We start from the raw sequence: 22,981 nt of genomic DNA on the forward strand, positions 1-22,981 counted from the left end.
TGTAGAGAGAGGACCTTCAAAGCCCTTTAGCAAAATATGCCAACGGAATATCATGTGTCACCTTGAACTGGGCTAGTCTCTCTGTTTTATGCACTTTGGTCAAGCGGAATGTCAATCCAAGGGCGTGCATGAGCAAGAACGGATCCTCGCATCCAACCAATTATCTTCTGAACGCCGATGACTCTCGCTCTGGGTTTCCCTATACTGAATTGTATACGATCGCTCAGTTTTTAGATTTGGGGGCGCTATATGTGGATTATGATCATGGAGGAAGTATAATATAGACGCGCCTTCTACTTGACAAGATGAGTCACTTCAAGCTGATTTATAACAATCTTGGGGGATATCCGATGAGCCCATCTGAAACCTTGTTCACATTGCTGTCAGGGACTCCTCCACACCTGTTTTCCTTGACTCCATTGCGGTTGTCGACGGCTCCACCGTGTACTATTTTTTTTTTCTTTTATTTTTCTTTAAAAACAATCTGATCGGATCCCTATTTCAACCTTTTTTCTTTTTGATATTTCATCTTCTCTTAATTTTGACGTCACAGCTGCCATATTGTTAGGGTGTTCCTCCGTGGGGATCTTATATTCTCTTCGCTTTACCTGTGAAACAATGTCGACGGCTACTTCAATCATCAGCTGTGGCTCAGACAAGCTAGATGCTTGGACACGACGATCACAGCCTAAAATCGAGATATATCTTGCAGGACAAAAGCCAGGACATGTCAATTCTTATACCACCGGAGAGAGTATTGATGGCACCATAACCGTCACTGTTGAGCATGAGACTCGATTTGATGAGATTGAGATCCTGTTTGAAGGTACTTCCCATAGAAACCCGGCTTATAAACAATGCTAATCCGGAGAGTAAAGGTGTATCTCGAACTACGGTAGAACGTGCATCATGCCCCGGCCGCACGGGATCGCAACAGATGTTTCTCAAGTTGCGCCAGCCTATTGACGAACTGGAATATCCAACCCCTCGAGTACTAGAGAGTGGCCGATCATATGAATACCCCTTCACATTCGTCGTCCCCGATCGCCTGCTGCCCCAGGTCTGCACCCACGCCAAGAAGAATGCTCACATTCACCGATCCCACACTATGCTTCCGCCCACATTGGGTGATCCCATCCTTGCCAGCAATGGCAAGACACTACTAGATGATATGGCACCTAGCATGTCCCAGATCGGCTACACAGTTCGAGCGTCTGTTCTCCAGAAACAACTCACCGGCCATGGAGTCGTTGCTATCTCCGCCATTGCCAAGAAAATCCGCATCATCCCAACCGTCGAAGAAGAACCCCCCGTTGAAATTTCCGGGAGCCCATCTCTCTGCACACGCAAAGAGAAGAGTGTCAAGCGCGGAACCTTGCGAGGCAAATTGGGCCGGATCGTTGCTTCATCCTCCCAGCCCAAACCCATCCAATTGCTTCCTCCAGATGGCGAGCCAACTGATACCGTGAGCACTGTGGCTACGGTAAACCTGCGATTCGATCCCGTCGGCGACGAACAGCCTCCCCCACTTGGAACAATGACCAGCAAACTCCGCGCCAGCACATTCTTCAGCGCATCCCCATGGGATGACTTCCCTTCCACGACCGGCATGCCCTTCGCCCATATCGGATGCGGCCTCTACACAGAAAGCGTACCTCTATTGACCATGTGTGTCGCATCCGCACAGTGGACAAAGCAATCGACAGCCGCCGACACGATACGCCGCGACTCCACCGACTCATCATCATCCGATTCATCAACCAGCCCATCCTCCGCATTCACCGGAGACACCTTCTACACCGCATCGGTCGTGGTCCCCGTCACGCTGCCTAAGTCAAAAGCCTTTGTTCCGACTTTCCACTGCTGTCTAATGTCTCGCGTCTACTCCCTCGATCTCTCCTTGACATACCACACCCCCGCCGCCAACCTCATGACACCGACGATCTCCCTCCGTCTCCCGGTCCAGTTCATAAGCCAAGCAAAGAGCGCTGAATCCATCAAGACTGAACTCGGTGTCACTGTCACACAGCAAGAGCTGGAGGAGTTCTTCAACCCACGCAATGTGACTTCTCCCACCGACTTTTCCAACACTCACAGTGAGGTGGTTGACGTGGGCCTTGCCCCGCCGGAGTACTCGGAAAGATTGAGCACGGCGAGAGCCAGTCGCTAAATAATACGAGATGTGGATTGTTCTCTCCGCATTTGTTTAATCGCCAACCAATACCCCCTAATTATGTTGGTCAACATGAAAAAAGTCCGATTTTTACACAGCGTTTATATGGTTACGACTGCTTTTTTTTGCTTTTTGTTTAGATTATACCCTACTGTTCATATAAAATCCTTTTTTTTCTTATGTCGTTTATATGTATGTTAGCTTGTTTCTTTTCTTTTGCTTTAATTCATTTATTTCATACATACACGTCTGACAGCCCTAGTCTTGATCTTTGTCTTTTAAACGTATATGCCTCAGGAAGTCCCACCTACACCTCCATGGATGGTGCGTGTGAGGGGAATTAGAAGGGCTTTGTGAGATTGATATGATATCAAGCTAAAATTAAACTAAAATTCATTGCGACTAAGAATACTAATATGGAAGCAGAGAAGGCACGAATGCAACAAGTTGTGTTTTGAAATGGTGAAAAGAGAAAACATTTGAGGTTATGTTAGAGATATGTAAATGTGGAAGGAACAAGACAAGAGAAATTCCACAACTTTGAAGGGATCTAGAAGATGTAGAGAACACATTGATACAATGCACCGCAAGAGAAGATTCAGCTAGGGCAATGCGTACATGGGGAGTACCAGTGCACGTTCTTCGATGACAACATCGATGAAGACATATTTACCATCGTTCTGTATTGGTACTTGAAAGACCCCTCGGCTGAGCTTGTATGACAGACCACGGGAAAGAGAGAAGAGGGTAGGAAAAACATATACTCCACAGCATTCTTTCAACAATGTGAGCGGCGCACTTTTAAGCCAGTTGCACATACGCTAGCGCGGACCTTCGTTTACTGCCAATCAGTTCCTCCTATCGCCATTCCGCGGAGACCTTTATTCGACCCAGGATCATTCTATGGGGATCGAGACGTATGTACTCTCCGGCCTCACTGTCGCCGATGCGGAAGATTTATAATGGATGTGGTAACTGTCATTTTTGTGGCAATGGTTCTTGGTGCCGATGGGCATCCCCAACCCCATCCGCAGTTATACAGGCAGTTACAGGCCACCTGGATATCGCCTAGAATTGAGGTCAAATTGAAAAGTGGTCGATGCCCCATTTCAAATGCTCGGAGCACGATCAAATGGAAAATGACTGTACTCTCTTTCATGTCCGGCGAAAAGCCGAGTCCCATTTCTTCTCTATATAAACTCCATGCTGAATCTGCCCTTCACGGAGTCATGACAGGCTACATGGGTACCTTCCAAGGTTCCCTTCTACAACTCCTCACTCATCCCAACTCCCAAGCAATTTTCACGTTACTTTCACTTCCACTACCATACCACTCCAAACAACTTAAACGAAAAAGAGCATGGCCAAACGAAAGAGGGCACCAAATCCAGATACCAAAGCCTGGTTCAAGGAGGCCATCAAAAACCTCTTGCTATCTGATCTGGCCCGCGCCCATGACAATTCCGAAACTTACGATCACATCATGCTATGTCGGTCGTAGGAGGACCGGTTCGAGGAGAGCGTTCAGCAACCTTGGCAAGCAGAATGGATGCGCTCTGGTGCTCTCATTTAGACCCGAGTCTCATCCTCTGCTGAGCAGATCCTTGGCTTCGAATGGATGGTAAACTGGGCTCTACCTGAGTACCATAGGGATCCAAAAAAAAAAAAAAAGAAACACTTGATCAATTATTGAAAACAGATTAGCATGGAACCGAAGAGGGATATTACACAGGGCTATGGATTTCAGAAAATACTACGCCATATACCCCCGCATATTTCGTGTTGCACTGCTTCTAAGGTACAAAGTAACGACACAGAGTAAAACCCCCCGAGAAATAGCCGGTTCATTTTAGTATGTTTTAGTATGTTTGAATCTTCCCATCTTTTAATATTCAAAATAACCCGGCATATCCAAATCAGACTCTCGATTAAGTTTGTCTGCTACAGTTTGGGATTTCAACATGCCTGTCAAGATGTTAGTCTTTCTTTACCGCAATCCCCGCCTGTCACCGGAAGAATTCAAGAAGTGCTACGAAGCGCACATCAAACTCGTCAAGAAGCTTGCAGGTGCAGACTTCCCCCTTTCTCATCATCGAAACTATATCTCTCGCAATACAGTCGAAATTCCTGCGGATGGCTCCACCGCACGCAACGCCTTCACCCCCGCCACTATACTCCGCGGGCGACAGCCAGACTTCGACTTTGACGCCTACGCCGAACTTACTTTCGCGGATCAGGTTGCTTACCAGGCCTTTGCGGCCAAGATCTATGCTCCGGATGCCGCTGCCCAGATAACTGCTGACGAGGATAAATTTCTGGATCGGTTGAAGCTGGGAGTTGCCTTAGTGGGGGAGGTGAGGATTACTGTGAAATGAGGTACTTTGATCAGACCTTATCGGGGTTGTTGGAGCCTCATGGGACTTGTTGTGATGCGTCTTGTTCAAAGTCCGGTGTGATCGTGAGATATACATTTGGATGTAGCATCTTTCGACTTGGGTAATATTCTCTCAAGAATCTAGTATATGCTCAATAAAGCTCGGGTACCCAAGTCTAACTTAATGCTTAACACTAATCAACGATCTATACTCGGTCACATTTGACCAATCCCAAAATTGCAAAAGGTCCAGAAGTATAAAATCCGAGCCACGTGAAGAACTTCATCCGAGCATGGGATTGTATTCTTAGTGGCTTGACCCCTCAAATTATTATCGGTATGGCCTTAATACGGCACATGCTCCGGTCGCATGGTCTTAGTGTTACATTGGTACTGGCATTTATCCTTCTCACAGGGCCCGTTCCTGCAGACCGGCGAACCGGGTACTACATTAATATATGTCAGACTGCAGATCCCTAGAACCTTAAACAGTATAAATGCATTCATTTCCTTGATACTACCACTCAGTTACATTCATCAACACGGGTCCTACTGTAGGACTCCAAACTCCAATCTAGGACAGGGGGGTGATGCTGCAACGCCCAAAGACAGAGCTCCTGGTCGTGAACAATTTAATATGTCCCGGGCCATATTCCTCCATACTGACTGTGCATGAGTATGCATTTCAAATGACAATGTCACCCATCCTCAGGTGTCCCCATGACTGATTGGCCGGGAATTCCTAATCTTCAGCCCCCACGAGGACAGATAATCGAGTTGTTACGAAGGGATGAACCCGCAATTTCAGAATGTTACATTTGCGGTATGCCATGCAGTCGGCGTCTACTACCAAAGACACTGTTAGTACACAGTAGATATCAAGATAGGACCTTCATAATGTGGAGAGCATACATGGTGGCGCTCCTTAATTCGCCGGCAACCCCCACAGGCAACACAATCCTCATATTGACCATGTGCAATCGCGGGGTTGCCTAGCTTGCTGAATGTGACAAAATCATAGAATCCCATTGATTCCTCCGATATCAATGGCTGATACGATGAGACCCCCTGGTATCAAGCAAGCCACCCCTTAGGTAACAGGGTACCTATTACCTGTTTGAGTTGTAGACAAACGGATGAAAGGAATGGACAATTACTATTGTCCGGCATCTCAATACTCCGCGGAGTAAATCATTTGTTTGTCGACTTCGACTACAAATAGTGAGGTCATTTCCCTCATCCTCGAACTCAACAACCTTCATCATCCAACCTCGCTGGCCCGAGACATCCAGAAAGCAATTCGACACACTCCTTCATCATGCAAGTTGTCATTCCTTTCCTTCTAGGCCTGAGCTGGCTCGCCAACGCTGCCTACATTCCTGCCCTGAGCACCAACAGCACTGGGATTGTATCTCGTGATGTTGGCGGGTACCGCTCGGTGGCATACTATGTGAACTGGGTAAGTTCAGACCATATCTATTATATCACTGGATGATACCGGGGAGATATAAACACGTCATCATCCAAAGCATCCAAACAGGAAGGCACGCTAATCAGACTATTATCCAGGCCATCTACGGTCGTAACTTCCAACCTTATGACCTTCCTGCTGAGCGACTAACCCACGTGCTTTATGGATTTGCCAACATTCGCCCCAGCACAGGCGAGGTCTATCTGTCGGACTCCTGGGCGGACACTGACAAGCATTACCCCACTGATTCTTGGAATGATTCCGGAAACAATGTCTATGGCTGTGTCAAGCAGCTGTTCCTTCTCAAGAAGAATAACAAGAAACTCAAAGTTCTTCTGTCAATTGGAGGCTGGACCTATTCTCCCAGCTTTGCCTCTGCCTTTGATACTGAGGCTGGACGGCAGAAGTTTGCTGATTCTGCTACGGAGCTGCTGAAGGACCTCGGCTTGGATGGTATTGATGTTGATTATGAGGTAAGTTTTCAACAGTTGCCATCTTGGAGTGGTTGATGCTTACGAATACTACAGTACCCTGCTACCGACGACCAGGCGGACAAGCTTGTCGATGCACTCCGACGACTTCGCGCGGTATGTGATCCTTATATGAATATCCATGAGCTCTGGCTAATAAATTCAGGCTTTGGATTCCTACAGCTCGGCCAACGCCGGAGGTTATCATTTCCTGCTTACTGTCGCATCTCCCGCTGGTAAGTTTTATCTCTATCGTTGGAATATTCCAAAATAGCTGACACAAGCCCTAGGCCCGACCAACTACCGCCAAGAACACCTGAACCAGATGGACCGGTACCTTGATTTCTGGAACCTCATGGCCTACGACTACTCTGGTAGCTGGGACACAATTGCCGGCCACAATTCCAACCTCCACGCGTCGACCGATAACCCGTCTAGCACTCCATTTAACACGGACCAGGCAATCGACTACTACACCTCGCAAGGGGTAGCTGCTAACAAGATCGTGCTGGGAATGCCACTGTACGGACGAGCGTTTACCAATACCGACGGCCCGGGAAAGCCCTACAATGGTGTTGGAGCAGGCACATGGGAGAACGGTGTGTGGGACTACAAGGGTCTGCCACTGACAGGCTGTGCCGTGACAATCTTGGATCAACCAGGTGCAAGCTACTGTTATAACCAAGGAAGTCGACTGTTCGTCAGCTACGACACACCCGAGATTGCGCGCAAGAAGGCGCAGTACATACAGTCCCGCGGACTGGGCGGTGGAATGTGGTGGGAGAGCAGCTCTGACAAGGTTGGCAGCGACAGTTTGATTACAACTGTATGTCATCTCCTAATTTTGATATCTGATTTACATTTTACTGACATACAAACAGGTTGTGAATACACTCGGAGGTGTTGGCGCTTTGGAGCAAAGCAGCAATCAGCTGCAGTACCCTGTCTCCAAGTACGTTAACTTGAAGAACGGCTTCCCTTAGACTATCTTATTTCTTTGGCTGTCAATATTTCAGAATTGGAAATATCTCGCGGACATATGGATTGGGACATTTATGGCTGTTTTGTGATGTGGACATATCCGGATCAGCCTTGATGGGTGATGGGATGTGCGCCGCTTGCTTTTGCATCTATCTCGTACACGATTTATGAAATGGAAAATAAAAAAAACACGACTTGGGTCGAATGTTGGTTGAATTGTACGTATAGATCGGATGTAGTACATATTAATTTGCAACAAGGAGTAAAATAGTAAAATAGCATATACAAAAAGATCAAAATTCCCAAATAGCTCGATCACCCCAAGCGATATTAATATAAGTCCGCAAAATTATTCAACTCTTGTTCTCTTGAGACTCTCCTGTTTGAGTAACATCGCTGATAGACCCAACAGACGGAGAGCTACTTTCCCCTTTGCCATCTTTACTCCGAGCACCCTCAGTGACAACCTTGTGACCTCTCAGCCCCCGATAAACATCACGAATCTGCTCAAGACCACCATCAAAGATCGGGTATAAGATAGCAACCAGCATACTGAGCCAGAGCCAGATGATAGCGACGACGACCCAGGCAATATAGAACTAGAAGAACAGTCAGTCAAGAGCAACGTTCAAATGTTTCAAGCCCAAATGGTAACACATACCTTCTTCCCAAACACATAACCAGAGCCATACATAGGCAACGGCCAAATAACCCAATGACCCAAAAAGGTCGCCGCAGCCCAAAACGCCGCAATACGACCCCACCGCTTCAGCTCTTTCTGATCCCCGGCACCGCTGCCTCCGTCCTCAACACTCCCGTCATCTGCACGAGAAGAGGCCTGATCATGATGCGCAGTCGTCAAATCACTATCTAATTTCTCAAGAGACAGTTTGACTTTCTTGAAGTCATTCCAGTCATAATTCTGCGGCCGGACAAGCGTAATCAAAACAGAGTATACAATGGGCGACATGCAAGAAGCGACTGTTCCATATAGACAGGGTAGGACTTGTCCCGTCGATGCGACGGAAACTTCACCACTAAAGTGCGACGCAGTCCCCAGCCAGACAGCCATACCTGTCGCAAGACCAAGGACCGGGGAGAGGATTGCGGCGGCTTTACTCTGGCGACGCCAGAGGATTGTGAAGATCATTGGGAAGATTCCGGGACATGTAACCACGCCTATTCGCGAGAAGAAAATTGTTAGTTTGAGATAGCAGATAAGGTGTGGGGATGACATACCCAGCATATACAATGTCCAACCTAGATTGATGCCCACGTAATGAAGCATGGTACTAAAGGCAGCGGAGAAAACAGCGAAGAAAATCACACCGAAGTGGCTCGCGCGGATCAGATCTTGATCTGTGGCTTTCTTATTGAAGTACTCGCGGTATACATCGAAGCTGAGGATCGAGCTGACGGCGATGACCTGCGCGGAGAGTGTTGATGTACACGCCATGAAGGTTATAAGAAGGACTGCTGCCGCGCCTCCTTTACCAGCAATGGTAATTGCCGCGTATGGGAGGACCAGACCATTGCCGACTTCCGTAGTTGTCATTCTCTGATTTGTGGTGTTAGTGGCATTTGTGAGATTCAGAGAGGTAGAGTGCTTACTTACCCTTGGGAATGTGGGGAATGTTGGGGTGTTCTCGAGTCCTAGGGCAACGGAGCTCATTACTGTTCCCAGGCCCCATGGGATGGCGAAGTAGGCAATGCCGCCAATTGTATAGCCTGGTACTACTGCAGCTGGGGAGGCCGAGAAGGCTTTGATGAAGTAGCTTGTGTCCATCTAGAGGGAGTTAGAATGGGATTGGAATGGGGTATGTGGCGTTTTGCTTACAATAACCAAGCCGAAGTTTCCAAGAGTGTGAAGGATTCCGAAAAGGATAGCCTAGAGTAATGTTAGGACCGGCTGGGAAAGTCATTCCCTTACTTTTGGGGTCTTACACTCTTCGAAGTCATTGTCAGATATGTCCCATCTTGGTTGCCCGAGACCGGGTGTCGTTGCGCTGCTGCTTGGACGAGCTCGAAAAGTTCACCCACAGAGCCAATCTGATCAGTCGAGAAAGCTTTGACGGTAAAATAGCATGCAATAATCATAATTATAGCCGTATGAAAATAATCGGTGAGGAATCTGTATGGCAGAGTTAGATGTTTGAACTTCTTAATGTTGAGGGAAGGGACCTACGTTGCTTTGATGCCACCAACAAATGTGTAGAGGGTCACTCCGACCGGCAACAAGAATGTCGCAGCAATAATATGCATTCCGGTGCTGAGTTGGTTAGCTAGTGCATCTCAATAGACTGAATCAAGCTTACACGGCAGTGATTACTGCAGCGGCACCAAGAAGCATATTGGCGCACGCAAAGATATTGTTCACCAGACAGAGAATCATGAACACAACATGTGCCACATGTCCTATACCCCCGGAATAGTGTTAGCAAATGCCCAGACAAGAGACCAAAGCCAACTTACCGTATCGAATCCGAACAACCTCTAGCGAAGTATGCGCTTCCGGGATCTTTCGCTTGCAGGATATTCCCAAAAGCGCAAAGAATACAATCATGGGACTACAGCCAGCTGCAAACCAGAATGGACCGGCTACGCCATAGTCATAGCCGACAAAAGATGAGCCGAGTAAAGCGGTTGACCAAAGCCAAGACTGAGATAATCATTTATCAGTTGGAGTCCAAACGGCTGGGGGAGAAAAAGAGAAGAACTGACCGATATCACGGCAGATGCGGTTAAGCCTGTGCGGACAGTACGGTTTGCTGTCATGAACCTTTTTTTGTATTAGTATTGAAGGAAGATTTGTGGAGGAACATCCATACATTTCAGTCTTTTCGTTGTCCTCTCCGGTGGTTTTCTTCAAGACCTTTGTAATGAGCATCATCACTGTTTGGTGTTAGTTGGGATACAGCAAGAATATATTGAAGTACTCACCCAGAGCAATAATCACACCGATAACGACAACAACAACATAGCCAACCGCCTGTGATAGAGGTGGCTGGACAGTCGAAATGCCATCGCGGGCATACAAGCTCGACATTGTGTAAGTCCCAGAGCCTACCCAAAGAGAGTTATCGAGAAAAATTGCCGTTTCAAACTATTAGTAGGACGTGGTGTTGTATAGATAAAGAGAGAAGAATAATAGCAATGTTACCGAGTACATGGAACAGGGACTATCTATGCTTAAATGATATTCATCTGTCCAGTGTACCGAGTCCCTGGATAGGGATATGGTTTGAGCCACATGCTGGAAGAATTGATATAGGGTCCACAATGGCTTGATTTGTGCTCGCGATGAGGTGCTTTTTCACGAGATTGGCGCGGCTAAAGGATGGTTTAGGTTTACATAGAGATATGTTGGCCGGGGTAATACATCCCATGCATATGACTTATTTAATATTGAGTTAAAGAAGAGGATAGATTGAATGGTCTGTCCTCTTGCATATGTATTTCTTATAGTTGAAGCATAAACGAAAATATTCAAGCTTAACTGTCACAGAAGGTGAACACCTACTCCGTAGACCAAGTATTGACAATCGAAATGATCTAATTCCCCAAAATTGAGTGAATCCCAAACTTTGATATTTCTCACATGCCCAATAGCAAGGACGTGAATTCGTAGGAACATGGTCCGGGGGAACGGGGGAGCCTCCGCGTAATCACATCACTCCGCCAATATTGTGTGTTGCACTCCGTATATAAATGTATTATTATATCTCTCGGGCGAGAGTTATACTAGGAATTAATCTGCATGCCGCTGCGAGTATAATTGCTTTTTAGCCAATGAAAACAGCCCATAGTGAGGATATTCGGCACGCCATCAAGGCCCACTGTGATGCTATAACATCCAAGTCCAGAGTGACGCACGCGGGGTTCTTCTTTTTGAATTTAGATGATTTCGATGATTAAATATAAAGAATATAAAGAAAATATAACCCCTCTTTTCTCGCTTTAGAAGGATAGTATTGTTTCTTTAATTGCTTCTAGCCTGCAATCCTAAAATGTCTACAACTCAACCATCAGATGCGACTAAGCCTCGCAAGTCGCTCATCCTCAATGCCTTCGTGGAAATGTGTACGTCGAAGCCCGTTTCACATGTGGAAGTCTCAATCTCTAACGATCAGTACAGGCAGCGGCCATCAATCGCCAGGACTATGGCGCCATCCCGAAGATGAGTCGCATCGTTTCAATGATGTCGACCACTGGGTCGAGCTAGCACAATTACTTGAGTCGGCCAAGTTCCATGGCATTTTTATCGCAGATGTGCTTGGTAAGTAGATCGAGTGTGATTTCATTCTAGGGGAGAAGTCTGACAAGAAATCTTTCTCTAGGAGGATATGATGTCTATAAAGGACCCAAAAACCTTGATCCTGCAGTTGTCTCCGGTGCTCAGTGGCCAGTGAACGAGCCATTGGCTGTTGTCCCCGCGATGGCGGCGGCTACGAAGAATATTGGATTTGGAGTGACGGTCACAACAAGCTACGAGCAGCCATATCATCTTGCGAGACGACTATCTACGGTCGATCATCTTACTAAAGGACGGTATGTGAATCTGGTACCTGTTGGGAGAACAAATCGCTAACTGAAACCCGTTTGATAGCCTGGGATGGAACGTGAGCCGCACTTTCAACTCGAAGAACAGGGACCCGAAAGAAATACATACTAACAATATCCTCAGGTCGTAACAGGATACCTCGATTCCGCCGCCCGAAATATGGGCCAAGCCGAGCAGCTACATGTACAGCCTCACATTCCACATATGTCTATAGCCCACTACTAACAAAAGGAATCCAGCACGACGACCGCTACCTCCTCGCCGAAGAATACATCAAAGTAACCTACAAACTCTGGGAGTCCTCCTGGCGCCAAGATGCCGTAACCCTCGACCGCGAGCGCGGCATCTACACCGACCCAGCCGGCGTGCGTCAAATCAACCACGTCGGCAAATACTTCAACGTGCCCGGGCCTCACCTCTGCCAACCCAGTCCACAGCGCACACCAGTCATCCTCCAAGCCGGCACCTCAAAAGCAGGCAAAACCTTCGCCGCGCAACATGCGGAGGCTATCTTCGTGGCAGGCCACAGCCCGGCCGTAGTAGCGAAGAATGTGAAGGAGATTCGGGAGCTTGCACAGAGCGAGTACGGACGTGATCCGCAGAGCATCAAGTTCCTCGCTCTTCTTTGCCCTATCCTCGGTAAGACGGAGGAGGAGGCTGTGGAGAAGTTCAAGTATTTCCGTAGTCTGGGATCCATTGATGGAGCGCTTGCGCTGTTTGGTGGGTGGACGGGGATTGATTTGGATAAGTATGGAGAGGACGAGGAGTTGAGACACGTCGAGAGTAATGCTATCCGGTATGTGATCACGCTTCCGCTTTTTTCAGCTTGACATAGACTGACTCGGATTTCTGTATAGCTCTGCTGTTGAGGGCTGGTCCAAGGCGACACCGGAAGTGGCTAAATGGACAAAGGCCACTGTCGGTCAACACATCACCGTCGGAGGGTTGGGTGCCACTCCTGTCGGTACAGCTGCTCAAGTTGCCGATAGCATGGAGCGATGGGTACAAGAAGCCGATGTGGATGGGTTTAACCTGGTAAGTTGGATTTCTTGAAACAATCCGTTGTATTTCGGGATATTTATTAACATTATTTGCATAGGCATACGCAATCAAGCCGGGCTCCTTCAAAGATATCATTGATCTCCTTATTCCCGAGCTCCGCAAGCGAGGCCTGTTCTGGGATGACTATGCTGTGCCAAAGGGAACTTATCGTGAGAACCTATATGCGCGGCCCGGCCAATCCGGGCCCCATGCAGACCACCCTGCTTCGAAGTACCGGTGGAATGCTGGTGTGGATGCTTCAGAGGCTGTCATTCCGGATAACTGAATTGTATACTTGCATCAATTACAGAATTTGAATTCCAATGATTCAACAAATAATTAGAACAATCAATTTTTAGACAGACTATCCGTAGACTACCTGCAAGGCCTGCACAGGACCTATTCTATGGACGCCAATAAAATGCAAATTTTGTACACAATCATAAATAACCAAAGCTCTAAGTCAACATATCATCGAGACGCTCACCAAGCACCTTCTCGATCTGCTTAACCCATCTGCGGACTTCTCTCTCAACACTCTCATCCTCGTCTTCCATAAGCTCACTGATGTAAGGCAGCATCTCCGGCAGAAGTGCCAGCCACTCTTCACCAAGCTGCTCCGTAAGGGCCTGTTCGGTCTTGAGGGCAGCGAGACGGGTGTGGGGGCTGTCGCCACCGGCGAAGCGGGCGTTAGGAGCAGAGGAGGGGCGGAGGTATTTCATCAGGGCGGAGTTCAGCTCCTTGTGGTTATCTGTGGAGTCGGCGGCGATGGCCAGTTCTGTGATTGTGGGCACGACGTCGGCAATGACCATGTTCGAGGTGGTCGTGCTGTTTGCGTGGCCGAGTTGGGCGATGAGAGGACCAGAAATGCTGGCGAGGTGGGAGGGGCTTTGCCAGAATTCTGCAGTAGATGTTAGTGGCTGTAATGAGCTGTATTGGGTGTAGAGAGGAAACGTACCATCTTGGTCATGCTCGAAGGACTTGCGGAGCATACGAAGGGCGGCCAACCAGAGGGACTTTTGGGCCTTGGATGGGCCCGTCGTGTTCAGGACACTGACAACGTTCTCCAAAACATAGCTGGAGTACCCGGTGACGATTGACTAAATGAGGCATTAGCGATAAATATTAATATTTGAAGAATTGCGAAACATACCTGGAGAGTACCAAAGAAGACCTCGAGGAACTTGTAGAAAGTCGTGAGGCGCGAGGTCTGAGCCTGTTCATCCTTGGGGGCGCCGGTAGTGGCCCACTCAACGAACGTGAGAAAGATGGGCCGGAACGTGCTGTCGTTCAGCTTGTAGATCATCTTAATAGTAACGTCGTTGAGCGCCGCTTCGGCCTCATCAATAGCAGTCGACTCGAAGATAGCCTTGTCGCCAAGAGCAATCTGTTCACGGCGCAGATCGAACGCCTTGAAGAGAATCTTCGTAAGGACGCCGATGTTCTTGGCAATGGTCGACTTGGGGTGCTTGTCAACAGCAATGGTGACAATTTCCAAGAGTTCATTCACAGCAATTGGGCCAGCCTTGACGGCGTGCTGCCAATTGCGATCAACGGCACCGAGAGTTGCGCCCAAATCCACCTTGCGGGCCATCAACCGCAGGGACTCCTGGCGGCTTTCATCGCTGCTCTCCTCAATATCCGCATTAGCTGACTTGAAGGACAGGAGGAGCATCTTGTCCAAATGGCCAGCTGAGATCATGAATGGCAGGTGAACGAAGAGGGCAGAGAAGAGGGTGAAGACAGCGTCGTGGAGTCGCGAGTTCTCCTTGCCAGAAACCAGACTCAACTCGAGCAATTCCAATGAACGCTTGAGTGTGTCTGGAAGGGCAGGAATCATGGCTTGACCCAGCACCTCGGCCATAGAGGCCAGGCACAGGATGCCCATGTAGCGAATGCGGTCATCGGATTGGCCGAGGCAAGATTCACTGGCAACCACTCTAGCCGCCGCAATGACCTTGGATGGGTCCTTACGGCCGTACTTGTCGGTGATGCGGTCAATGCATGAAACAGCAGCATGCTTGAGCAGCGTATCCGGAGACGACTCGACAATGCCAACCAGGGTGGGCAAGAAGTCGAGAACCCGGATCTGCGACAGGTTGTCGCGCTCGGGGTTCTGGCGGAGGCGAGTTTCAAGCAAACGAAGAACCTTGCGTCGAAGTTCATCGTTGGGACCCTGGAGGAGAACCTCAATGGTGTCCAGGAAGTCGACGAGAGACAGGGTGCTGAACAGAGAACCGAGGACCTCACCACAAGCCTGGCTGACGGGCTTCATGCTTTGCACAGCCTCGCCAATGCTCAGAACTTGCGTCAGGACTCGGGAGAAGCAAGCGCGGGACTGGTCAGCAACCTGGTCGTCGGACTCAAACGCTGTCTCAAGCTTAGACTTGAGAGAAGAGTGCTTGAACAAGTGAGCAAGATCACGCAGGAGATCAACGCAGATGCTCTGGGCGTCCCGTCCATCATCACTGCCAATTCCAAGAAGGACCTGGGAGATACCTGGCTTGGGCTTGAGAGAATCGCTGACCAAGTTCAAGTACTTGCTGTAGGTGGTAAGCTCCACGACAGGTGTAGTATCTGAGACCACACCAGTCATCAGAGTGAGGACATCCTTGTCGGTGGAGTATCGGTTAGCGAGCATTGCCAGGACAGCGAACAAGAAGTCTTGTGTTCCAAGCTTGCTGATCAAGGCATGGAAGAGTCTTAGACGGCGATGCGAGGGGATATGCTCGAAGGCTGCAGTGAAACTGAGCAGCAACTCGGAAGTTCCGGAGACAACATCCCTCTTTTGGTTACGCAGAGATTGGATGAGGGCAGGGACAACTTGGTCGATGGTTTGGTCAATGACCGAAACAGAGTAGTCATCATCCTTGCGCAGAACGGTAGTGCCCATGAACGTAAAGATCGGCATGACGCTGTGGAGAACCAACTCAGGCGCAATGACAGAAAGACTTCCCACGAGAAGAAGAGCGCCGTTCTGAACCTGCGGGCTATCAGTTGTCCGCACACAGTCCACCACCAGGTCGGCCCTAATGACGGATGTATCGAACCGCGGCTTGGCGGATCCCTTGGACGTGTTCACGATAGCCAAGAGACTTCCCAAAGTCAGGCTGAGCAGATAGCTCATGCCAGATTGGATCTGAGACTTGAAGTGGTGAAGAGCAGCGAGAGTCTGGAACAATCCATCTACAAGTTCGGGGTGAGTTTCTGGGGAGGAGCTATCAACGATCTCCAAGATGAAAGTCATCTTGTCCATCAACTTGCTAAGCTCTGCCTCATCCTTGACAGTCATGGCAATCATGTTGTTCTGGCTAGTACGTCTCCGCTTGGGTGCAGGGCCAACAGACTCAACATCGGTAATAGACACGGGAATCTTCTGGACAAATTGCTGAAGAACAGCACCGGAAAGCTCGACAGTGCGAAGAACATCTCGGCAGTTGTTTGCCAAAGAAGCGGCATTGGCCGATCCCGAAAGGGAGATATCGAGCAACTTCTCGGATGCGGCCAACTGACGGTCTTCGGGGATCTTAGCCCAAATGTGTTTGATTTGGCCAAAGCAAGCCGCAACAAAGGATGGGCGCAAGTTATCACCGGAGCTGACATTGGAGAGAAGGACATCGATGGCGTCCTTGTCTTTGGATGTGACAATAGCAGCAATCAAATGCTCAGTCTCAGATGCCACAATGCGCTCCTTGCCACAAATTTCCTCGACTTCCTTCTCTGTCAAGCGACCCCAATCCTCGAGTACGGAGAGAAGCTCACTCGTAAGGGTTGCAGTAGAGACCTTCTCCACGCTGTTGACCAACTTCAGCAAGCTAATCTTGGGCGCGAAAACTGGCATCTTGACAACATGAGAGCAGAGGAAAGTAAAGAGACTAAGGCGGAGAGACTTCTTGAGTTCGGATGCACCCGAAGCTTCGGAGAGAACGTTGCCCCGTAGGGTAGATTCCACCGTTCTACCAACATGGTTAGAGTCAAGGATAGACTCCTCCAATCCGGGAAGCAATCCCCGCTCCAGGACCTTTTGCGAATCCTTGGTGGTGAGCCATGCAACGCCCGTGGATTGCTTACCCTTGCCGTAGATTGCGTCGTGGGCCCATGGCTTCGAGCTGTCAGCGGCATTGGTGTTCTTTTTGTACAAAGATCCGATGATAGCCAAGACGCCAGCAGTCTCACGGCGAATCCGTTCGGAAGGATCCGAGAGGGCCACAAACAGGAATGGAAGTAGTGCCTGAGGATCAAAGTCTGCGGGTGCTGATGAAATAACAGATGATACGACGTTCAAAGCAGCAATCTTTGTTCCGATGGGGTAGTGGCCAGCAACAACTCTGATAAAGAAGGACAAATATTGAGGTGTCTTGGTCGCCTGGGACTTGCCCAAGATCGGCAAATTGGTGAAAAGATCGACATTGTCCTCGGAGTCCACCGCCAAGGCGAAAACGCGTACCAGGTTATCAAATTCGATGATAGACTGCTTGGAGAGGAACGAGTATGGGAACAAGGACTCTTTGAGCAGAGACTCCAGGGCCGGAGTAAAGGCGTCCACCTGAGGCTGATCGTCCGCGTCGATCATATCCACATCTTCGATGGCCTGTGCCACAACGGGGGCCTCGACAACGGTCTGAAGGTTGTGTTCCAGTGCCGAGATGTTGAACGAGGATCCAGTCATAGTCTTCTGGAAAATGGGTTGCAGCGTTTCGGACCGGTTGAATCCTTGAACCAGCTCAGCGAGCTGAGTCTGGGCATCCAAAGACATTCCGCGGGTCTCATCTGCATTGGAAGCTGCTTCAAGAACCAGGCTCATAGCCTTGGCAATCTCGTTCTCGCCAAGCATCTTGCGTTCAAAGACGGAGGCCAGAATTGCAAGGCGAGCATTGTCCTGCTTGTCAAGATCAGTCAAGCAGCCGGCAATGATCCCAAGCAACAAATTAGATGTCTGATATTGCGGCGCAATTTCAGAAAGTTGGGCGATAGGATTTTCGAGGCGCAAGATGCCCTTGAAGACCTTTTTCGGGATTGTGGCAGCAGGCTTCTGCTGTGCAAGGACTGAAAGGCAAATGAGACCTGATATCTTTGTATCTTCTGTCCAAGAACCCACAACGCTCTCCATTAGACCATCGATAACTTCGTTTGAGAGGAAGGCCTTCTGTGCCAGTACAACGCAGATCATATAGCAGCCGACGATCAATTCCGAGACCTTTTTCATTGTGAAAGCGTTACTGAGTACCGGCAAAATGCGCAAAAGAATATCTTCATGCTTTTGCTTCTCGGCCTCTCTTCTCCCTGAGCGAGCGCCATCCAACATTGTTGCGACGGCCTCTGTAACAATTCCGGCCCAAAAAGCAAGTAGTGCATGGCTTTGGGCCTGCTGCCTACAAACTTTCAGGACGTATTCATTTAATTCAGAAAAGAAAGCCTTGTTCGTCGCTGCGCTGTGAACAAGCGGGTGCCTCGGCGGATTAATGAGACCGTTCTTGTATGGAGTGAGGACTTTGAAGATTGGTATAAGAGTTTCCGGTAGAATAGATAGAAGGTTCAAAAAGAGTGGTGTCGTATGATACGGTAAGAACGTCAATAGTACGGCTGTCGTATTGAACTCGTGGATCCTGTCACATAAGTTAGCCACCACATCTCACGATCTCACGATCTGCACCTTCCCCTCACGAGCTTTCTCACCTGAACCTTCTCACAAGCCAGTCCACAGCTTTAACCGCAGGACTCAACTGTAGCCTGCCGCCAACCAGAGCTAGGAAAGCTTCAACCGCAGTATCCAGCTCCTTATTCTGAGGTACGTTCATCAGACTGCGGTCCTCCGCTTTGCTCTGCTCGCTGAAGATCGTGCGATCAAACTCTGCAAACCGGGGGTCCAACGAGCATAACTCCCGGAACCCGTCATAACAAATATCATAGATCGCATCAAAGTCTTGAGTGCCGGCGACCTTTGGGTCAAAAATAAGTGACTGTGAGTGTGAAACCCTTTGCGCCTTCAGGTCAAGCTCGTGTGTCGACTTGGCCGCAATTTGCGACAGCTGCGCGGCGAGAGACGAAGCCATGTTGAAGTCTCTTTTGGCGGGCTGTTCCGCGGACTTTTCTTGTTTTTTTGTATTGATGCTCACACAATTGCGCAGTGACCCATATCCCTAAGACTCCTGAGTAGTCTTTCTTTTTCTTTGCGAACCGAGGGCAGGCGGTTCAAATAATTTGAGGTAAGTCTTAAGCTTTGTTTCACTGAGAGCAAACGGTTGACTTTTTTTTTTGCCGGCCAGCCCGACCGCCCATCGGAGAATCGTTCTTCCGGGTTATCAGCCCGCGGCGCGCACTCGATAAGGAATATCGAGCCACCACCATGGACTCACCTGGGTCTCAGGTCAGTTAGCCTTCACTTACACCTTAATAGATAAAAACTGACCAGAAATAAAGGGTGTCCCGCAATTCTCCAGCTTCCGACCTCCCCCTACCTCTCCTCCGGCCGCCGCTACCGGCTCGGAACATGAACGTCGCCGTCGCTCGGGCCACCGTCAACGTGCAGACCGGAAAGAGTCTCCGCGCTCTCGTCGCCATGAAAGGCGTTCGGATGGTGGCCGTCAAAAGGCGACAGGTGAAGAAAGTAAGGAGCGCCTGAGTGGGGAAGGGATTGACAAAATTGACGATGTAAACGCTGCAAACGCTGAGGCAAACAAAGGGTTTGTCGTCGACAGCCTCGGCGATCGCGACAATACACGTTACGGCGTGGATCGCTACGAGGTCCCTGCGTACCATCGCAATGGCAATGGTTTCGTACTTGGCCTCCCGGGCCGGCGCATTGACTACGAAACCCGATATGACCAAGGTCCCCTTCTCCTTCTTCGCCCCGACTCCGGCTCCTCTGCAAGCACTGCAGCCAAGCCTCTCTCTGCCGGAACCCTATCTGCTTTGTCCATCAATCTTCCCATTCGCCTCCGGTCTGATCTCGCCAACCTTGCTGCTGAGACCCAACATGGACAAAATTTCATCCCAACAACTGTCCCATCTCAATCCGGCGTTGCGGCAACTGCCAACCTAGATGATGAGCAACCGTCTTATCGCTCCATCCATATCCCGGCTAAGTCCGAAGAACAGGCCACTGAGGATTTTGATGCGAACGCCTTCACTCGACTTGCTGTCGAAGCTGAGATCTTGAATCGCAATGCCAAGTTGAACAGCGCAGTGGCGCAACATCCTAATGATATCCAAGCATGGATCCGTCTTGCTGAGCATCAAGAACTTACTATCACGGGCGCGAGATCTGGCGACCGGACTTCCTATCACGACGATTTACAAGTTGTGGCAAGAGCCAAGCTGTATGTGTATGAAAGAGCTCTCAAAGCTAACCCACAAAATCCTGAACGCGATCACCTCGTGCTGGCCCGTATGGAGGAGGGTGCGAAAGTCTGGGACACCACAAAACTCGCATTGGAATGGGACGGAGTCCTCCGTCGCCACTCTGAGTTCATCACTGTATGGATTGAGTATCTTGACTACTGTCAGACTGACAGTCGGGATTTCAACTTTGACGGTTGCTTTAAGACTTATGCATACTGCTTGAAGATTCATTCACGCGTCGGCTTCGGACCGCAGAAAACGTTCATCAGATCATACTTGCTGCTCCGTTTGACCCTGTTTCTTCGAGAATCGGGGCACGTAGAGCTATCCGTAGGTCTGTGGCAAGCGGTACTCGAATTTACATGCTTCCGACCAGCCCATCTAATGGGAAAGAAAGAAGAGGCCCTAGTGGAATTTAAAAAGTTCTGGGCACCTGGACACATTCGGATTGGGGAGCCCCATTGGCAACCCTGGAACAGTGCACAAACCTCCCGTGCTCCTGCCAACGAGCATGTTTACACTTCTGAGGCGGATTCCCGAGACTTGTTCCCAACCTGGGCACATGCAGAAAGAGAACGGATGTTCAAAAACCGCATGCCGTCACATGCCTTTGATGAATCCAAAGAGAATGACGCTGCTCGGGTGGTCCTTCTTGAAGATTGCACGCAGATACTGCCATACTTCTGGGACTTGGAACAAAGCCTTGGTTCCCTAGTTGATGGCTTCTTGTATTTCTGCCATTTGCCTCATTTGACATTGCCTGCGAATATGCACACCAGCCGACTCTGGACTGGTGATAAGTTCCTGCGAAACGAATACATGGATGATCCTCGAAACACAATCGCGGACTGGATCACTTTTCAGAAATATGCCTCAACCACAACCGTTGTGCCTTTCGCATTCCCTCACCATACCTTCGTTCACACCACCGATACTCTTTTTGCCGACCCAAAGCTGTGGTTCTCCGCTCTGACGAAGTGGGCTGAAACCACCTCTCATTCTTCCTGTGTCATCGATCCCGAGTTTGTACTCTTGACTCTCCATGCCCTTGTCGATGTCTTCAGAGACAGCCAATTGGCTGAATACGCCATTGCAGTAACTTTCGCGTGTAACAACGCTCTGGGCAAAAAGTTCGGAAAGCGACTCTTGAAGGAGCGATCATCAAACCTGAGGCTTTACAATGCCGTTGCGCTCATGTATTGGCGGACTGGCGATCTTGACATTGCTCACAATGTGTGGTCCACCGCTTTGTCTATGAGCCAGAACTTTGACGCTTGCGAGCTCACTGACTCTGCACTCCTGTGGAACTCGTGGATTTGGGAAATGCTTCACGCTGGGCAAAAGAATCGAGCATCATACCTGTTGCAGGCCATGCCTTACAATCGAGTCCACTTGCTGTCATACGACACAGCTGATGAACTTGAAATCAACGAAACCAATTTTCTCAGGGTCAAGAAGGCAAGTTTTCATCCGTTGATATCAGTGAACGCCGTGCTAACTATCCACAGTGCTTGTTTGCCGCTCAGAAGAATGCCTTGAAGTTCAAGAAAATGCAAGCATACGCAGCTTACGCCGACTGCTATGCTATCGTCCTCTATCTCATGGGCGAGCTACTTGAAGAAGTCCTCGAAGTCTACAATGACGCCATCACTTCCCTTAGAGTCCTGGACAGGACCGATGATGATTTCAGGGTATTGGGCGGAGAATTGCTGCACCAAGCCCGAGCCCGAATCTCGTACCACTATGTGAAGAAGCAGAGTGGTCAATTCAGACCTGCCGACGTTCGTGCGCTGCTCCTGGATAGCCTGGAATGGTGGCCTCACAACACCATGTTCTTGTCGCTGTTCAAATGGAACGAGGCTCGGCTGCATATGAGCGATCGAACCCGCGACATCTTCGACGTCACCATCGGGGCGAAGGGCAGGGCCGCCAAGGATCTGCACGGGCCGGCCCCAATCTACCGTGTACCCGTCACGACTCACCTTTTCAGCATCTACGCTGAAATGGGCCGCCCTCTCACGCTCGGCTCGACCCCGGATTCAATCCGGGCAGCCTTCGAGCGAGCGATCGGTGATGCTGGCATCGTCCCGATCGGGCGAACCCCTGTACGGAAGAGTCCCTTCGAGCTGGCGAGCTCAACCTCCGCGCAGACCAGCCTCACTATCTGGAAGCTGTACATCTTCTACGAGCTGTACGCGGAGTACAACGTCGGCCGCGCCCGCGAGATCTACTTCCGGGCCCTACGCTCCTGCCCCTGGGCGAAGGAGCTGTACCTGCTGGCCTTCGAGCACCTGCGGGCGGACTTGACCAACCGCCTGCCCCCCTGCCGCCTCAACCGCCAGGGGGAGGTCAACCCTTCGGGGTTCGACCCTGCAGAGCTCCGAGCTCTGTACACGGAGATGCTGCGCCGTGGACTTCGGGTCCACTACCATGTGGAGAGTTTCTGGGCCGAGTAGGCCCAGAAGAAGCAGTTTGATTCCCGGGGGGGGGAGGGGATGGGGGTGTGGGAGGGGAGGAAGGGGAGAGAACAGTGGGGAATACAAGATGATGAACAGGTGAAGGGGGTGCT

The 22,981-nt window shown here is 49.7% G+C and overlaps 7 protein-coding genes across 7 annotated transcripts; 5 read left to right on the forward strand and 2 right to left on the reverse strand.

Annotated features, from left to right (window-relative positions):
- Positions 1–548: 548 nt before the first annotated feature.
- Positions 549–2,170, forward strand: N7471_000110 (arrestin (or S-antigen), N-terminal domain protein; the record flags this gene model as incomplete). The annotated part of the gene is made up of 2 exons (XM_057272831.1): positions 549–826; positions 879–2,170. Exons 1-2 carry the CDS (start codon positions 619–621, stop codon positions 2,168–2,170), a joined length of 1,500 nt encoding a protein of 499 aa, XP_057141010.1. The 5' UTR covers positions 549–618.
- A 1,964-nt stretch (positions 2,171–4,134) lies between these two features.
- Positions 4,135–4,548, forward strand: N7471_000111 (EthD domain-containing protein; the record flags this gene model as incomplete). Its single annotated transcript, XM_057272832.1, has 1 exon — positions 4,135–4,548. One exon carries the CDS (start codon positions 4,135–4,137, stop codon positions 4,546–4,548), a length of 414 nt encoding a protein of 137 aa, XP_057141011.1.
- A 1,317-nt stretch (positions 4,549–5,865) lies between these two features.
- Positions 5,866–7,471, forward strand: N7471_000112 (glycoside hydrolase family 18 protein; the record flags this gene model as incomplete). The annotated part of the gene is made up of 6 exons (XM_057272833.1): positions 5,866–6,006; positions 6,117–6,491; positions 6,546–6,605; positions 6,655–6,724; positions 6,779–7,314; positions 7,370–7,471. The coding sequence occupies 6 exons, from the start codon at positions 5,866–5,868 to the stop codon at positions 7,469–7,471; spliced, it is 1,284 nt and encodes a 427-aa protein (XP_057141012.1).
- Positions 7,472–7,822: 351 nt separating this feature from the next.
- Positions 7,823–10,515, reverse strand: N7471_000113 (sodium:solute symporter family protein; the record flags this gene model as incomplete). Its single annotated transcript, XM_057272834.1, has 12 exons — positions 7,823–8,068; positions 8,131–8,648; positions 8,709–9,027; positions 9,085–9,255; positions 9,307–9,357; positions 9,414–9,600; positions 9,655–9,738; positions 9,785–9,884; positions 9,942–10,128; positions 10,191–10,248; positions 10,298–10,361; positions 10,410–10,515. The coding sequence occupies 12 exons, from the start codon at positions 10,513–10,515 to the stop codon at positions 7,823–7,825; spliced, it is 2,091 nt and encodes a 696-aa protein (XP_057141013.1).
- Positions 10,516–11,476: 961 nt separating this feature from the next.
- Positions 11,477–13,357, forward strand: N7471_000114 (LLM class flavin-dependent oxidoreductase; the record flags this gene model as incomplete). Its single annotated transcript, XM_057272835.1, has 8 exons — positions 11,477–11,549; positions 11,605–11,745; positions 11,807–12,017; positions 12,076–12,088; positions 12,154–12,213; positions 12,270–12,826; positions 12,888–13,065; positions 13,130–13,357. 8 exons carry the CDS (start codon positions 11,477–11,479, stop codon positions 13,355–13,357), a joined length of 1,461 nt encoding a protein of 486 aa, XP_057141014.1.
- A 172-nt stretch (positions 13,358–13,529) lies between these two features.
- Positions 13,530–19,124, reverse strand: utp10 (snoRNA-binding rRNA-processing protein UTP10; the record flags this gene model as incomplete). The annotated part of the gene is made up of 4 exons (XM_057272836.1): positions 13,530–13,972; positions 14,030–14,171; positions 14,225–18,677; positions 18,748–19,124. 4 exons carry the CDS (start codon positions 19,122–19,124, stop codon positions 13,530–13,532), a joined length of 5,415 nt encoding a protein of 1,804 aa, XP_057141015.1.
- A 293-nt stretch (positions 19,125–19,417) lies between these two features.
- On the forward strand, positions 19,418–22,868 carry N7471_000116 (uncharacterized protein; the record flags this gene model as incomplete). Its single annotated transcript, XM_057272837.1, has 3 exons — positions 19,418–19,438; positions 19,492–21,870; positions 21,921–22,868. The coding sequence occupies 3 exons, from the start codon at positions 19,418–19,420 to the stop codon at positions 22,866–22,868; spliced, it is 3,348 nt and encodes a 1,115-aa protein (XP_057141016.1).
- Between the last annotated feature and the right edge of the window lie 113 nt (positions 22,869–22,981).

This window comes from Penicillium samsonianum (genome assembly GCF_028829775.1).
Source record: "Penicillium samsonianum strain IBT 33392 chromosome Unknown utg000001l_segment0_segment0, whole genome shotgun sequence".
Lineage (NCBI taxonomy): Eukaryota > Fungi > Ascomycota > Eurotiomycetes > Eurotiales > Aspergillaceae > Penicillium > Penicillium samsonianum.